Genomic DNA, 18,666 nt, shown 5'->3' on the forward strand with positions numbered 1-18,666 from the left:
GGCGATGACTCCACCACCCATATGCCAAATCTATATCTGGTCCTTTTGAGGACTGATTGTACTCCCTTTGTTGAAACAATTCATCGCGCAAATCAGAAAGTGTATTCAGTCAAGGGACCATTACAGGACTCTTTGAAATCGTGTGCCAACTACAAAAGCTCAGAAAACAATGCTATGGCAGTTTACCACGAAAAGCAGCTGGTTTAGATCGTTTCCGCCTAGGTTCCCTGTTGTTATGCTCAATCTCCCTTCATCCCCAAATCATATACTAAGAAACTGAAATAAGTGTCTTATTTCTTATGTTTGATGTGCACAGCATTTTGTAACTTGTAAATATTAATATTGTACTCCTCCGTTTTACAAGAATCTCTCTTTTAATATTTAGTCCCAAACTCACCCTGCTAACGATATTAGATGAGCACAGTTCACTAGTCCACAGCTGCAGTCAGGCATTTGGTATGGCAGTTTTTGCTGTAAGGAATGTGTGTATTTGGCCTTATAAATTGAGACGCCTTTTTTGGGGGGGAGGGAGGGGGGAAGCACTGATTACTCCCCCACATAATGTATGTCATAGGAATTCCATATTATCAAATGTTCATGTGCTATGGGCACTAAAAAGAATTATTGTCCATTAAACTTTTGTCTGGCTTGTTCTGTGTGGAACCCAAAAGTTCAAAATCAAGAATTATATTAGCTTACTTGTGTTGAAGTTTTGGTGAATCACCTTGGTGCAATAATACGTGAATAAAGATGCAAATTGGTGCCATTGCTGTAAATGCTATCAATTCAGCTGCTGCCATTTGTGATTGGAGGCATACTTTGTTTATTACACAGGCACTAAAGAAAACTGCAATTTTGTTGTTATCAACAATGATTATGCTTAATTATCAGTCATTAACAATCTGCCACTCTGTGAGCTGGCACATGCACAAAGGATCACCCCATAATAGAGCTTTGTGTTAAGCCAGCAGCTTTAGAGATTACCATGACCCTAACAAGTTTGAAATGATACTTGAGCCATTGACAGCTTGGCAGTGTAGTGCCTTAGACAAGTCAGCTCTGGTAGTGCAAGGTTCTGTGGAATCATGCCCATCCAACACCTCAAGCTTCAAATGTTCCAGCCAGTTAGAGGTTGATCCACACATCATGGAGCACAACACAGTTTCCTCGGTCCTTCGATTTCATTGTGGAGATGTATGAGGTTCATTCAAATGAAACCTGGTCAGTGTGTCTACCTTTGCCTTACACATAAAGTGGCACCACTTAACTGCGGGTATGGTCGTGCCATCTATTGTTAGAGAGACTGACAGGTGCGCACCATTTGATGTTGCATAGCGCCAGTGTGGTTTCACACCAAAGAGAAGGTGGTCACACAAGCTATTGTCCACTACCGAACATGCAGGTGAGTAAGCAGGAACAACAAGAAGTGATTCGATTTTTGGTGGTGGAGGAGTTGGAGGATGTGGAATGTATTGATGGATGGAGGCTGTGTACAGTGAGTACAGTCTGTTGTGGAATGGTGCAAATGATCCCTTGAGGGGTGCGAGTCACTGGAAGATGATGCTCGCCCTGGACAGGCTCATTGTGTCATCACACTGGAAGTGGTTGCGGAACATCCACCATACAGTCCCTTCCTTTCACCGTGTGACTTTCATGTGTTTGGACCTCTACAACAAGCTATTTGCGGACATTGATTCGCAGTGGATGACCAAGTGTGTGACTGGGTCCAAGCCTGGATCCGACAGCCGCTTACTAGCTTCTTTGAGGATGGAATCGACCAGTTAGTGTTGCAATGCGATAAATGTACCAACAGTTTTGGTGACTATTTTTCAGTATGTGTACTGTGTATAACTACATTTTTGAGTTAGTAAGATCATTACCATTACTTTGCACTACTGACCAGGTTTAAGTTTGTTTCAACCTGTAACACATGTTTGTTAAACAGGAGAATAAGTACAGAACTCTGTTTGTGTGGCAGTTGGTCACACTGCTATGAAGAGTGCTTCACATGTTGTGTGTAAACATGCGCATGCCACACTGAGGTGCTCAGTCTTGGCTTGGCAGCTGTTGAGAATGGCACTCTTGTTGGACGTTAGGCCAAGTGCGAACTGCGCACAGTTATTTGGTTTTTTAATGCAAAGGGCACTGTGCCAATTGAAATCCATTACCAGTTGACGGAAGTGTATGGTGAGTCATGCATGGATGTCAGAATCGTTCGTAAGTGTGTAGAGAGTTTGCAGCTAGTCGGACCAAAATTCATGATGAGCAAAGGAGCAGGAGACCATCAATTTTTGAGGAGACAGTGTTGAAGGTTGAGCAAAGCACGCATGTAGATCGGCGAATCACCCTGGATGATCTCTGCACGTTGGTTCCTGAGGTTTCCTGAAGCACCACTCACAGACTTTTAATGGAAATATTGAACTACCGGAAGGTGTGCGCAAAATGGGTGCCACGCATGCTGACTGAGGACCAAATGCGGCAACGAGTTGATGCTTCACGCGTATTTCTTCACCACCTTGCAGCCAAACAGGACAACTTTCTGGACTTAATTGTCACAGGTGACGAAACCTGGGCATACCACTTTACACCTGAGACCAAGCAACAATCGTGCCAGTGGCGGCATCCTTCTTCACCAAAACTGCGGAAATTCAAACAAACACAGTCTGCTGGTAAAGTCATGACACCCATTTTTTGGGATCGGAAAGGGGTATTGTTGGCCAACTTTATGCCCACTGGGACCACAATTAACACTGACAGGTACTGTGAGACTCTGAAAAAACTCAAACAGGCAATTCAGAGCCAGAGAAGAGGAATGTTGAGCAAGGGTGTACACATTCTCCATAATAACGCTCGCCCACACATCACTTGGCAAACCGTTGCTCTCCTGCAACCCCGCCCACCCTATAGTCCTGCCTTGGTGCCCAGAGACTATCACCATTCCCTAAGAAAGCGATTCAGTTCCTACGATGAGGTGAAAGAAGAGGTTCATAACTTTCTGAACAACATGGCGGCGAGCTGGGACATGGGCATACAAAAACTGCCAGAGTGTCTACAAAAACGCACTGACAGAAATGGTGATTATGTCGAAAACTAGCTAAATGTTCAAGCTGTAAACTGATGTAAACCATTGTAGAAATAAACAGGTCTATGTACTTACTAAAAAGTAGGAGACCTTAGTTTTGGGATTACCCTCTTATTTATTTCCCACTATCATTGACTACTGTGAAGGTTCTAGGAAGTGGTTTACTTTTTTTGGCTGTTTTAAATTTATTTTTCAGCACTTCATAAAATGTCAAGTATGATCGCCCCTCCCTACATCTCTCTGTTTCATTGTGTAGTATATCTGTTTTGGCTTGTCAGCGTCCCACCTCCCTACCAGGATCAATAACATCCAGTGTTATTGTACATTTTCTTTACAAAAACAATGGCACATTCATTTTGCAAACATTAGTTGTAGCTTGCACCTCTGAATGTACCTAAAGGTTGCCTTGTTCTAGTGTAGATGATTGGAGAAATACTTAATTTGGTTTGCAGATGCATTAATTAAGTTACATCGGATTGGGGTGTTTGTGTTTTGTGACCTAGTTGCATACATTACTATACTATGAGGTTATTATAATTAATACTATAAAATCCCTTTTTATTCTTATCTTATATTCTGTTAACTGCAATGTTTGTTTCGAGAGCTTTCATTTCATTTACAGCATTTGTGTTTCTAATACAGGAATAGTATTCCATTCACACCAACACAAATAGAGGCTATTAGAGCAGGAATGCAGCCAGGACTGACATTAGTTGTTGGACCCCCAGGAACTGGTAAAACAGATGTTGCCGTGCAGATCATCTCCAATCTGTATCACAACTTTCCAAATCAGCGCACTCTCATAGTAACACACTCAAATCAAGCCTTGAACCAACTGTTTGAAAAGATCATGGCTCTTGATATTGATGAACGCCATCTTCTACGTCTAGGACATGGAGAAGAAGCACTGGAAACAGAGAAGGATTTCAGTAGGTCAGTTGCTAAATAAAAGTTATGTAATACTGATCAGTATAATTAATTACTTATTAGTTCATTGGAATATGATGCATTTGCAGTCTGTCCAGTTTCGTGAATTAATATGTTCTTATGATAAATTGTGAAGAATCAACTTGACTCTCAGTACTATCTGAAGTTGTGTTAATACTATGCTTGATGTACATGAATTTTATGCACAATTTTTCCATGTTTCGTATTGGTGAATTGATCTCTTGTATTTATTGTTAAATGGTTCTAATATTTGTATGGATTTGTATATGATTATAAATTCTGTGAGTCTTATTTGATATAGTTCCAGCCTCCTGACTTGTCATTACTTGTACTTATACTCTGTAATTTAATTTCACAATACAGGTACGGGCGAGTAAATTATGTTCTAGCAAAGAGATTGGACTTACTAATGGAGGTTCAGCGTTTGCAGGAAAGTCTCCAGGTTTCGGGAGATGTTGCTTACACCTGTGAGACAGCTGGCCATTTCTTCTTGTACCAAATACTGGCTCGCTGGGAGCGTTTTCAGAGTAGAGTTCGACCACCTTCTGGCAAAGTAAGATTTTTTTTTTCCTGAGATCACTAAGCATTAGGCATAAATGTGATGTTGTAGTAGGGAGTTATTATTTGAGGTATGTACTGTTTCACTGGCTGTCTTGACACATAATAATAGAGAGAGATTGTATTGTTGAAATCTGTGTTGAGAAAGGGCGAGATTCTATTACAAAGAATTTGTTGTTGGAGAGGCTTATATTTGTCAAATATGAGAAGTAATATTCTCAAGGACCTTCTATTTAAACAAAACACAGTTACTGCATTGTATTAATTTTATTATTGTTTTCCATTTGTGCTTTCTGTAAACTTGATGTATCACTTTCATATGTTGCTTTTTTGACAGGAAGTAGGGGTGAGGGGAGGAGGGGGGCTTTTCATATTACTGTTCTCTAGAATTAAAATGTGGCCAGTTCTTCCCTGTATTGGCCCAGCATAAGGTAGAAAATAGTGTCATGGCATGTGGTTCTTCTTGTACTAAATCATCTGTTTGATGCTTAGTACGAGAGGGTCTCAGGAAACCACAGAAAGGGCAGCCGTCTAAAAGGGGGCAGGTAAATCACAGTAAGGTAGCTGCAGCAATAATCAGTATTGTAGTTGTAAATTGTCATAGCTGTGTTGGGAAAGAACCAGAGCTCCAAGCCCTAATAGAAAGCACTGAAGCTCAAATACTTATAGGTACGGAAAGCTGGCTAAAGCTGGAAATAAGTTCAGCCGAAATTTTTTCAAGCAGCCTAACAGTGTTCAGAAAGGATGGATAAAATACAGATGGTGGCGGAATATTTTTTGCTGTTAAAAGTAGTTTACCTTGTAGTGAAACTGAAGTAGATAGTTCCTGCGAAATAGTGTGGGTAGAGGTTGTACTTGACAATCGGACTTAACTATTAATTGGTTCATTTTATTGACCCCCTCCCCCCTGACTCAGAAGATATAGTTGCTCAACAGGTCAAGGAAACCTTGAGTCTCATTTCAGATAGGTACCCCAGTCACCCACTCACACAATTGTAGTCAGTGGTGTCTTCAATGTGCCCTCAATACGCTGGGAAAATTATATGTTTATAGCCGGAGGCAGGCATAAAATATCGTCCAAAATTGTACTGAATGCTTTCTCAGAAAATTATTTTGAACATTAATTCATCAGCCCACTTGAAGCATAAATGGTTTTGAAAGCATACGTGACCTCTTAGCAACAAATAATCGTGAACAAATAGTATCACGATGGATACAGGTATTAGTGACTACGAGGCAGTTGCTGCTAGGCTGAATACAGTAACATCCACAGCCATCAAAATGAAATGCAAAGCACATCGATTTAAAAAAAATAAAGCTGATAAAAATGCTCTTAATGCTTTTTAAGAGACAGTCTCCACTCCTTCTGATCTTATCATGTAAGTGTAGAAAAGATGTGGAATGATTTCAAAGAGATTGTATCGGCGGAAATTGAGAGATATATACCACATAAATTAATGAGTGATGGTACTGATCCCCCATGGTACACAAAACGGGTCAGATCGCTGTTGCAGAAGCAACGAAAAAAGAACACAAAATCCCCAAGATTGGCAATGTTTAGCAGAAGTTCAAAATTAGCGCATACCTCAATGTGAGATAGTGTTAATCATTTCCCCAATGAAACTCTGTCTCCGAATATTGCAGAAAACCCAAAGAGATTCTGGTCATAAATAAAGCACACCAGTGGCAAGACACAATTGTGTCTTCACAGCACGATAACAACAGTGAAGTCACTGATGACAGTGCCACTAAAGCAGAGTTGTTAAACACGGTTTTCTGAAACTCCTCCACCAAAGACAATGAAGTAAATGTTCCTGAATTCCAATCAAGAACAACTGCCAAGATGAGAAACATAGAAGTAGATACCCTTGGTATAGCAAAGCAGCTTAAATCACTTAATAAAGGCAAGACCTCCAGTCCAGATTGTATACCAGTCAGGTTCCTTTCGGAGTATGCTGATACAATAGCTCCATATTTAGCAATTATATACAACTGCTCGCTCATAGAAAGATCCGTACCTAACAACTGGAAAATTTCTCAAGTCACACCAATACCAAAAAAGGGAAATAGGAGTAATCTGCTGAATTACAGGCCCATATCACTAACGTCAACTTGCAGTACTGTGCTCGAACATCATGAATTACCTCGAAGGAAATGATTTATTGACATATAGCCAGCACAGATTCAGAAAATATTGTTCTTGTGAAACACAACTAGCTCTTTATACTCATGGAGTAATGAGTGCTATTGACAGGGGATGTCAAATTGATTCCATAGTTTTATATTTCCAGAAGACTTTCGACGCCCTTCCTCAAAAGCATCTCCTAACCAAACAGCATGCCTATGGAATATTGCCTCAGTTGTGCAACTGGATTCTTGATTTCCTGGCAGAAAGGTCACAGTTCATAGTAATAGACAGAAAGTCATCAAGTAAAACTGAAATAATATCCGGCATTCCCCAAGGAAGTGTTATAGGCCCTCTGTTGTTTCTGATCAACTTAGGAGACAATCTGAGTAGCCCTCTTAGATTGTTTGCAGATGAAGATGTCATTTAACATCTTGTAAAGTCATCAGATGACCAAAACGAATTCCAGAAGATTTAGATAAGATATCCATACGGCACAATAAGGGGCAATTGACCCTTAATAAAGAAAAGTGCAAAGTTATTGACATGAGTACTAAAAGAAATCCACTAAAATTCAATTACTCGGTAAGTCACACAAACCTGAAGGCTGTAAATCCAACTGAACATTTAGTGATTACAATTACAAATAACCTAAATTGGAATCGTCACATAGATAATGCTGTGTGTAGAGCAAACCAAAGACTGTGATTCAATGGCAGAACACTTTGAAGTGTGTAACAAGTCTACTAAAGAGACTGCTTACACCACACTTGTCCACCCTATCCTGGAATATTGCAGTGTGGTGTGGGATCTGCGTCAGGTATTTATTTATATAGCGTGTGTCAATGCACATCATTTTATGCTTCTTACAAATGTTTGTATATATAAATATAATAGAGGGAAACATTCCACGTGGGAAAAATATATCTAAAAACACAGATGATGTGACTTACCAAACAAAAGTGCTGGCAGGTCGATAGACGCACAAACAAACACAAACATACACACAAAATTCAAGCTTTCACAACCAATGGTTGCTTCGTCAGGAAAGAGGGAAGGAGAGGGAAAGACGAAAGGATGTGGGTTTTAAGGGAGAGGGTAAGGAGTCATTCCAATCCCGGGAGCAGAAAGACTTACCTTAGGGGGAAAAAAAGGACAGGTATACACTCGCACACACACACATATCCCAAAAAAATATATGTATATAAAAATAAAGATGATGTAACTTACCAAACAAAAGCGTTGGTACATTGATAGAGACAATAACAAACACACACACAAATTTCAAGCTTTCGCAACCCACGGTTGCTTCATCAGTTAAGATGGAAGGACAGGGAAAGACGAAAGGATGTGGGTCTCCCTTAAAACCCACATCCTTTCGCCTTTCCCTGTCCTTCCCTCTTAACTGATGAAGCAACCGTGGGTTGCGAAAGCTTGACATTTGTGTGTGTGTTTGTGTTTGTTATTGTCTCTATCAACATACCAATGCTTTCGTTTGGTAAGTTACATCATCTTTGTTTTTAGATATATTTTTCCCGCACTGAATTTGCACTTGCCACTGTATGCTCTTCAATCGCACTCTTGAATGATGTACTGGATGGTCAGTCTGTTGGCTCCACAGTCACAGTTGGAAGTTGGTATTTTTTCCCATTTGTAAAAAGTATCTGCACATCTTCCGTGATTTGTGCATATTCCGTTGAGGTATGACTACCTGATGCGAATTATTTAATAGCACATTCTAATCCACATCAGGTGGGACTGACGCGTGACATTGAAAAAGGTCAAAACAGGGCAGCTCATTTTGTAATATCGCGAAATAGGAGAGGTAGTGCTACAGACGTGATACTTGTATATGGAGTGCCAATCATTAAAACAAAGGCATTTTTCATTGCGACGTGATCTTCTCATGAAATGTCAATTGCCAGTTTTCTCCTCTGATTGCAAAAACGTTATGTTGGTGCCTACTTACATAGGGAGAAATGATAATCACGATAAAATAAGAGAAATCAGGGCTCGCACAGATAAATTTAAGTGCTTGTTTTTCCCACATGACTTTCTGGGATGGAATGGTAGAGAGACAGCTTGAAGGTGATTCATTGAACGCTGTGCCAGGCACTTTATTGTGAATAACAGAGTAATCACATACATGTAGATGTAAATGGGATGGATTATCTGGTAATTACTGTACCCATTCGTCTCAAACACAGTTTCTAGATGTTTTAACTCATGCTGGAGACTCCTTGTCATGAACTCCGTTAATGAGCTTGCCAAATACATGACTGAATGGTAACAACAGGATCCATGTAGATGTATATGAGTGTGTGTGATTTGTCACTCTTTTGCTTCACTAGAATATCCAGAAGAGATAGTTGTGTATCATTTTCACATACCTTGGGGCAACTAATGTTCCAAGTGAAGATGATCCAAAAAGTTATTTAGTTCCACATGGCCATGTGGTCACACAACAAAGTTATTTTCTATCCATTTGAAAAGAAAAAGAAAATGGTTACTTTCAGTGATGAGAAGTTTAGAGCAATCTCCTTGAACTGTTCCATGGACAGATTGGCAACCACAGGTGACAAAAAGCTGCCCATAGCTACACTGTCATTTTAGTTGGAGGACTCTGCATTGAATAAAAAATAGATGAGTGTAAGCACTTATGTGAAATATTCATTTATGGACATATCAATCTTCTGGGTGATCAGCTGGTCCAAGTCTGCCACTAGCACAGGCATGTGCCATCAAAACTGATCATATCATCTCTGTCCCACAGACAGATCCTTTCAAAGATTTTATAAAATAAGCGGAGTTTTGTGTGTGTGTTCACATTTCCTAATAGCTGGGTTGAGAACTGTTGTGAGGTATTTGGGCAGGTTGATGACTATGGATCTCATTGATATTCCATTCTTCTGTATCTTTAGGGGTTCACATAATCTTGATGGAATCATATCATTTAATTGAACTCTCAATTATATTTTCAGATTGTGTAGAAGAGATTGGAAAAGCTGCTATCTTTCTGCAAATCTGTTGTGTGGGATTGGTGTAAATCATATTGGAGGCGCTGTCATTTAGGTTACACAGGTTCCAGATGTAACCAGAATGCTAGACAACAATCATAGCGTTGTTCTTGTCAACTGGAAGGATCAAAACTTTATTGTCTTCTCAGAGAGCATAAGTGCTGCTATCTTGTTCCTGGAAATGTTAAGCTTAGGGAGTTTAGTCATCATCTAAATCTGTCAAGTGTCTCTATGACTTCTTCCACTGTTTCTATAGCAACAGTTTATGCTAACAATAGTAAGGCTCATGGGGTAGGAGGAAAGTTAAATTCTTCTTCCAGTTCCTGGTCAGTTAGACTGATAACAAAGCTTTGCAGCTGTATATTTCCTTTGGTTGCTTATTCAAGGGGCACTTAATTTTGTACATTTTTCATATTATGCAGATATTACATTGAGCACCAGCCTTGACCCAGGACATGCCATCTGTCCAGTCCTAGGTGTGTGGGATGACAGCTCCATGTGCATGGAAAGAAGTTATCTTGCAAGGTGTTCAGCATCTGGCAGGTTCAGCGTATCATCCCCCTGACCATTGTAAGACGAGTGTGTTTCCTGGAGTTGGCTGCAGAGATGTTGATGTGACACAAATGTTGGAATGATATGTTTGTCATGACACCTTAACAAGAACTATGAAAATTTCATTAACAGAGCTTTCTAAAGCTATACTTAATTTTCAACAGTATTGAAAGGATAGATTGTTACTCACCACATTGAGGAAACATTAAGGTAGAGACTGGCACTATGACAAAAGAAAGGGGAAAGACTAAAGAAAAGAAAGAAAGAAAGAAAGAAAGAAAATGCTAGAAATATTTCAGCTTTTGGACAAAGTTCTTCATAAGTAGAAAACCCACACTCACTCACTTATAGTGGATTGATGTGTGGAGTACAGAAACACACAACAGAAAACAACATTCACACTAGCTTTTGAACAAGTTTTACTGTGGCCATGGGAGTGTGCATTTGGGTGCCTGCGTGATTGTGTGTGTGAATGTGTGTGCTGCTGCTAGAAAAAGAGCTAATGCTTGACAGCTAGTGTGAATGCTGTTTTCTGTTATGTGCTTCAAAGCTCCACACAGTGATTTGTTATAAGTGAGGGGTTGCTTTTCCCATATTTTATATATTGCTCCCTCCAAGAATTTCCATATTCTTACACAAAACACACACACACATTCACATAAAAACTCACACATGCATGCCCACTATCACTGGGTTATAATTCAAACATTAAATATGACATTATAGAAATTAACTTTTCCAGTCATATATTTGAACATATTCATATTTGTTTGGTTTTTTTTTCCAATAATTAGTGACCTATGTTAAAAGATTCAGCTGTTATTCTGTACTTCTTAAAATCTACAAGCTACATTTATATTGGGTAAGTACATACATTTTTTCTTTTGTATTATCATTATCATATCGTTTTTTCTCTCTCACTTCCAAAGTCACATTGTGACATAGGCTTCAATAAAAGAGTTCTATTAATTCAATCAGTTTTGTTAATGTAATAATATTTCCTTATATTGGAAACATCTGTTGTAATACAACATTTTAAACAAAGGAAAATCCAGGTTGGAATATCAACTGTTATGCAAAGGATAGATTGTTACTCACTGTAAAGATGACACATTGAGTTGCAGGCAGGCACAATGAAGAGACTGTTACACATTAAGCTCTCAGCCTAAGCCTTAACGTTACTAGGAAATACAGGACCATCTATAGCAATAAACTTAATTTCACTATTAATTATTGGACAAATACTTCTATTAATTCTAGAATCAGCAGTAGCAATAATTCAGGCCTATGTTTTCTCAATTTTAAGAACTTTATATTCTAGAGAAGTATACTAAACTTATGTTAACAACTCACTCAAACCACCCATTCCACTTAGTAGATTACAGACACACAAATGACTGCCATCTCTGGCTGCTCAGGTCAGTTTGAAACTGAAGCACGTCGAACAGGAGCAACAATCTCTAGTGAATAGGGACAGGGAGGGATACCAGGATACAACAGGGTGGAGAGGAAACAGTGCTGCCTGACATAACATGCAGGGATGAGAGGTGGCAGACATGGCTGCCTGATGCAGTGTCAGGAGGCTGTGGGGGAGAGAGGGAAGGGATAAAAATGGAATGGAAAGGAGAGAAGCAGAGAAGGGGAAAAGATCAGTGGGTGCATTCACAAAGAAAAGTGCACAGTGAGGGTGAGGGGACGTGAATTGGATAGAGGTGATGGGGCAGGGGGGTGGAAGCTGTTGGGTGGAGGATGTGGGGACAGCAAGTTGTCATATGTTTAGGCCGAGATATTTAAAGAGCGGAGAACGTGTTGTAAGAATTACCCCAGCTGTGCTCATAGAAAAGCTGATGGTGGAGGGAAGGATACTAATGTCCAAGGTTGTGAAGCAGCCATTGAAATCAAGCATGTTATGTTTATCTGCATGTTGTGCAACAGGGTGGTCCACTTTGGTCTTGGCCACAGTTTGGCAGTGGCCATTCATCCTGGTGGATAGGTAGTAGATGTCACACCAATATAAAAAGCTGAGCATTGATTGTAGCAGAGCTGGTACACAATATGGCTCTTTCACACATGGACCAGCCTTTGAAGGGTAGGACAAGCCTGTGACAGGATTGGTGGTGCTGGGTGGGTGGTTTGGGAAAGTCTTACACCTGGGTCTTCCACAGTGATAAGATCCCAGTGGAAAGCGTTTTGGATTGGGAGTGGCATATGGATGGACACCGATGTTATGAAGGTCTGTTAGGTGACCACCTTAAGAAGGATGGGAAGGATCTTGGATAGGATGTCCCTCTTATCAGGGCATGATGATAGATAATCAAAGCCCTGACGAAGGAGGTGGTTCAGTTGTTCCAGCCTGGGTTGATAGTAGGCGACTGGCAAAGGGGCAGTGCGGCACTCCTTTGTAGCTGGTTCTAGGGGATGGTGGAAGGATTTGGGGTGTGTGGGAGATATGGAATGGGAAATCTGTTTGTGAACTAGGTTTGGGAGATAGTGCAAGTCTTTGAAGGCCTTTGTGAGACCTTCAGCATACTGGACAAGGAAGCTACTATCACTGCAGATGTGTCATGCTTAGGTGGCTAGGCTGTATGGGAGGGATGGCAACTGTTGAAATGCAGGTATTGTTGGTGGCTGGTGGGTTTAATGTGGACAGAGGTGTGGATGGAGCCCTCAGAGAGGAAGAGATGAATGTCCAGGAAGTTGGCATGCTGGTTTGAGAAGGACCAAGTGAAGTGGAATGTGAACCAAATCAGAGGTTTGAGGCTATGGGATCCTAAGAAGGTTTCCTCTAGACAGATCAGAAACATGTTGGCCTAGGAAACTGCCCTTGCAAAGGGAGTAGAGGTAATTCTGGGTTGTTATGTGCCATGGAGATGCGTTTTTGCAGTAGCAGCTTTGTGAAGGACAGCGACTGATGGAATCTGAAAAGATGAAGGTCACAAAGGAACAGGACATGGGACTGGGTTTTAACCAGAGAAAGGGATACTTTTTGAACTGGTGTAGAAAAATGGAGTAGCGGTCCACTGCGGCAAGGATACCATTGGGGAAACAGAAATGACGTGGGAACTGGATAAGCGAAGGCATTGTGTGCTTGTGAAGGGAGCCGCTTGACAGAAAAGGACACTTAAAAATATTCACAGACACACAAAAATATGTAATAATATGTACAAATATGTAAAAATGCACAAATGTAGTGAAAACACATAAAAATATGCACAAATAAATATATAAAAAGTTCAGAAATGTGGAAACAAGAATCGAAAGAATGAGATACGGGAATATGTGCATGTTGGGGTAAAGGAAGAGGGGGGGGGGGGAGGGGGGGGGGACTGGTTAGATCAAGGTTCACAGTTTTGTGTGGCACTGGTAAGCAAGTAAATTAGACGCGAGGGAGACGGAGGGAATCTGATCTCTAGAAACAATTAAAGTTATTGGGGAGAAGAATTTGTGTCATGAGAAGCTGCACCACCAATCCACACAGTCATGTAGTCATATGTTGTGCGTAGATGGGACCATTGATACAGTGTTACTCAGAAGTTAGAGCATATGTGGTTTGGAAGGCGATGAAAAAACACAGGAAAGAAGAAGAAAAACAAACATTGAGGAGAATAATATTTTGGATGTCAGTGCAAAGGAAAAAATCACAGGGTCGTGGGATGGAAGAAAAGCCATGAGGCAAAATCAAATGATGGAAAATCCAGGTTGGGATATCAACGTTTATGGAAAGAATAGAATGCTACTCACCATGTAGGTGACATATTGAGTTGCAGACAGGAACAATAAAAAGGCTTGTGGAATAATCGGGTCTACTGCCGGATGTTTGTGTCACTCTGGCACAATATTTCGGCCACGTAACTCGTTGCCTTCTTCAGGTGCTACCTGAGACTGCCATGTTGGAGGATCTTGTCCAGTATTTATGCCCAGAGGGCGCTGGGTGCTCTCTTTGCCGTCCGCGCCCGCCTGACGCTGCTTGTAATGTGTTGTCTCTTCCCCGGTGTTCCTTGGGACGTCCGCGCCCGACTTGGGCGCCATCTGTGGCAGCTCTCTGAGGCCTGTCCTGTGTCGGATGATCTGTTCGCGGTCCGCGCCCGCCAGGTGCTGCTCCTGAGGTTTTTACCCCTCACTGGTGCTCCCACAGATGTCCGCGCCCGGCTCGTCCACCATCTGTGGTCGGGGCAGTTGTCTGGGGCCAAACCTGCATGTGGCGTTCCGTTCGTGGTCCGCACCCCCTTGGCGCTGCTCCCGAGGCGTTGGCACTTCCCTGGTGCTCCCTCGGACATCCGCGCCTGCCTAGTCCACCATCTGCAGTTGTGGCAGCTGTCTGAGGCCCATCTCGCATTGGGGGCTCTGTTCGTGGTCCGCGCCCGCCTGGCACTGCTTGTAAGGTGTTGTTTCTTCCCCGGTGCTCCCTCGGACGTCCGCACCCGACTTGGTCTCCATCTGTGGCAGCTCTCTGAGGCCTGTCCTTTGTTGGGCGCTCCATTCGCGGTCCGTGCCTGCCTGGCGCTGATCCTGTGGTGTTGGTACTTCCCTGGTGCTCTGACGGTCATCCGTGCTCGGCTCGTCCATCATCTGCGGTCGTGGCAGCTGTCAGAGGCCCGTCCTGCGTCGGGAGTTGCGTTCGCAGTTTGCACCCGCCTGGCGCTGCTCCTGCAGTGTTACTACTTCTTGAGGAGTTTGTTGGTTCATTTCGTTGAGCCCTGATAAGCTCCAGAGCCGGACTTCATACCGAGCTGAGCTGGTAACCGCTGTCTCGGTTTATTAGGTTGTCTGTAACCTTGATCTCGATGGCCTCCATTATGACACTGTCCCAAAATCTTGGCGTCTGTGTCACAATTTTGGTGTTGTTATAGTCCATTGAGTGGCCGAGCTCCAGACAGTGCTCCGCTATGGCAGATTTTGTTGCCTGTCCAAGTCTGGTGTGCCTCTGGTGTTCTTTGCACCTGACGTTGTAAGGGGTCCGTAGGCCCTTACTATAAATTTGCACTCGGCACAGGTCGTTAGGGCGAACAATCGATAGTGTCGTGTTGCGAGAGTGAGTGTGGAGTTGAGAGTGTGCCATGTTGTGGGTAGAGATGTGTGGAGGTGTTTGTTGAAACACAAGGCTTTTAACGGAGAAGGGAGTCCCCATCGCCGTGGTTAGACCCCTTTGTACTAGAAGAATACCGGGAAGGCGAAGAAGTATTATTACGAAAGTAATCAGTGGCATTTCTAGGGACGATATTTGGTTTCGCGTCTACTGCGCCGGCATCACCTTGGATTGCAGTGTTGGATTGCAGTGTTGGATGCAGTGATGGATTAGCGTGTGACGATAATGGAAAATGAAGAACCCTGTGCTGAGATTAGCCGTAATTAGATATGTATGACGAAGGCAGTGGCTGTCTCCTTTTTTTTTGTGTTTTTGAGACGATTACAGGTTCGTAATTAGTGAAACTGTGTTGGTGTTTTTCTTGTTACCAGACACTTCATTATCACAGTATTGAACAGGACGAACTGGAAAGTAACAACTTCCGTAGCAGTCAATTCTGATTACCAGCCCCATTAGGTAAACGGTCATATTAATAATAAATATTGGGCTGCTATTCGATCAGATCAGGTCGGGACACAACGGCGGTGTTACAACGTCCACCGTCCTGGTTGTCTGGCCAATGTATGACTTTCCACACTGGCACGGGATGTTGTAAATGCCTGGTTTACGTAGCCCCAGGTCATCTTTCACACTCCATAGCATGGTCCCAATTTTGGAGGGCGGACAGAACATACTCTTTATGTCATATTTTGAAAGAATTCTGCTGATCTTTGCAGAAATAGGTCCAGCATATGGCAGGTATGCCACCTTCTTCGCCGCCGCCTCCTCCTCCTCCTCCTCCTCCTCCTCCTCCTCCTCCTCCTCCTCCTGTGGTTGACTGGTAGTACGAAGTGCCCTTTGGATGTCTGTGGAGGAGTATCCATTTCTGCTGAACACCAGCTGTAGATGTTCTATCTCTGTGGCCAGACTTTCCGTATCTGACAGAGATCGAGCCCTGTGAGCTAATGTTTTCAAGACTCCATTCTTCTGTGCCGGGTGGTGGCAGCTACTGGCTTGAAGGTATAAGTCAGTGTGGGTGAGCTTATGATACACACTGTGCCCCAAAGTGCCATCTGCCTTTCTCTTGACCAGGACATCCAGTCATGGGAGTTGTCCATCCTTCTCTAGCTCCATAGTAAATTTTATACTTGGGTGGCGTGAATTTAGATGTTCCAAAAAGTCATTTAGCTTCTCCCTACCATGGGGCCAAATGACAAAAGTGTCATCAACATACCTAAGAAAGCACTTGGGTTGGTAAGTGGCTGGTGCAAGTGCCTCCTCTTCGTACCTTTCCATGAAAAGGTTGGCTACCACTGGTGATAAAGGGCTGCCCATTGCCACTCCTTCCGTTTGCTCATAAAATTGACCCCCATAAAGAAAATATGTTGAGGTCAGTACATGCTTGAACGGGTCGAGCAGGACACCATCGAACTTCTCTCCAATGATATTGAGTGAATCGGTGAGTGGCACTCGTGTGAAGAGCGACACCACATCAAAACTGACCATGATGTCAGAGTCCACGATGTGTAGCTGCCTTAGCCGTTGTAGGAAGTCCTCCGAGTTCCGAATGTGGTGTGCACATTTGCCCACATATGGTGACAATATCTTCTTCAGGTATTGTGCAGTGAGGTATGTCGCTGCGCCGATGTTACTGACAATAGGTCGAAGAGGGACCCCCTCCTTATGGACCTTGGGGAGTCCATAGAGTCTGGGTGGTATAGGTGCTTTGGGATAAAGCTTCTTGGTGACCCGTTCAGGTAGACCTGTCTCCTTCAGCAACTTCTGGGTCTTCTTGTCCACCTTGTCAGTGGGGTAACCATCTAGTGGTTTGTAAGCAGTGTCTTCCAGAAGTTGTTGCACCTTTGTATCATACTCCAACTTGTTTAAGATGACCGTGGAGTTACCCTTATCAGCTGGCAGAACTACAATGCTGTCATCCTCCTGTAGCTGCCTGAGTGCCACCCTCTCCTGGCTCGAGATGTTGGATTTGGGGGGCTTCGTCCTGGTGAGTGCCCTGCAGGTCTCACTGCGGATCTCTTCAGACATGTTGGAAGGTAGCATGTTGACGACTTGCTCAACCGAACTGATGAAGGCTGCAACAGATATGCTTCTGGGTGTCACTGCAAAGTTGAGGCGCTTGCTGAGTGCTTTTGAGGTGGCCTCATCAAGCTGCTTGTCGCTCAGGTTGACCACTGTCCGTGTGTCCCCATCCTGTTGTACCTTGTTGTTAAGGCGCTCAAACTTGGTCTGTTGACATGCTGTTGATTTCCTCATGGTGCATTCCGCCAAGGACCAGGAGGCACCATCAACCTGGTCCCAGTCTTCACGGGTCAGGGTGGCTGCTATGGAAAGGTGGAGATACAGCAAATCCCTAGACGTGACATCTAGGCGGTGGCGCATCTCACGCACTCTTTCTCTTACCAGCACGAGGCTGGCTCGGTGTTTGATTCTGTTTGGCATTCTGGTGTTAACATGATGCTTGAACCTGGTGAAGACAGGAACTACATCCCCCTCTCGGCATCTCAGAAGGAAACTGAGAGAACTCAGTATCATCCCCTTCCTCTGTCGAAGCTTATCCAGCTTCTTGATATTATGGTACATCTCCTCCCCGTAGAGTCTTCTGATGTAACTCTTCAGTCTTTCCCGACGAGATCTTGACATGTGGAATAATTGGGTCCACTGCCGGATGTTTGTGTCGCTCTGGCATAATACTTCGGCCATGTAACTCGTTGCCTTCTTCAGGTGCTACCTGAGACTGCCGTGTTGGAGGATCTTGTCCAGTATTTATCCCAGAGGGCGCTGGGTGCTCTCTTTGCTGTCTGGACCCGCCTGGCGCTGCTTGTAATGTGTTGTCTCTTCCCCAGTGTTCCCTTGGACGTCCGCGCCCGACTTGGGCGCCATCTGTGGCAGCTCTCTGAGGCCTGTCCTGTGTTGGGCATTCCGTTCGTGGTCTGCGCCAGCCAGGCCACAGAGATAGAACATCTACAGCTGGTGTTCAGCAGAAATGGATACTCCTCCACAGACATCCAAAGGGCACTTCGTACTACCAGTCAACCACAGGGTACACAAGAGGAGGCGAAGAAGGTGGCATACCTGCCATATGCTGGACCTGTTTCTGCAAAGATCAGCAGAATTCTTTCAAAATATGTTATAAAGTGTGTCTTCTGTCCACCCTCCAAAATTGTGACCATGCTAGGGAGTGTAAAGGACGACCTGAGGCTACGTAAACCAGGCATTTACAACATCCCGTGCCAGTGTGGAAAGTCATACATTGGCCAGACAACCAGGATGGTGGACGTCAGGTGCAAAGAACACCAGA

At 43.1% G+C, this 18,666-nt stretch overlaps 1 protein-coding gene across 1 annotated transcript in view; it reads left to right on the forward strand.

Annotated features, from left to right (window-relative positions):
• The window catches only part of LOC124608554 (RNA helicase aquarius), a 339,510-nt gene that overhangs the window by 250,815 nt on the left and 70,029 nt on the right, over window positions 1–18,666 (forward strand). Inside the window, exons 18-19 of the mRNA XM_047139996.1 lie at window positions 3,725–4,015; window positions 4,394–4,583. Of these exons, the coding sequence (XP_046995952.1) occupies window positions 3,725–4,015; window positions 4,394–4,583 (481 nt within the window). The remainder of the gene's footprint in view (window positions 1–3,724; window positions 4,016–4,393; window positions 4,584–18,666) is intronic.

The sequence above is a fragment of the Schistocerca americana genome, chromosome 1 (assembly GCF_021461395.2).
Source record: "Schistocerca americana isolate TAMUIC-IGC-003095 chromosome 1, iqSchAmer2.1, whole genome shotgun sequence".
Classification (NCBI taxonomy): Eukaryota; Metazoa; Arthropoda; class Insecta; order Orthoptera; family Acrididae; genus Schistocerca; species Schistocerca americana.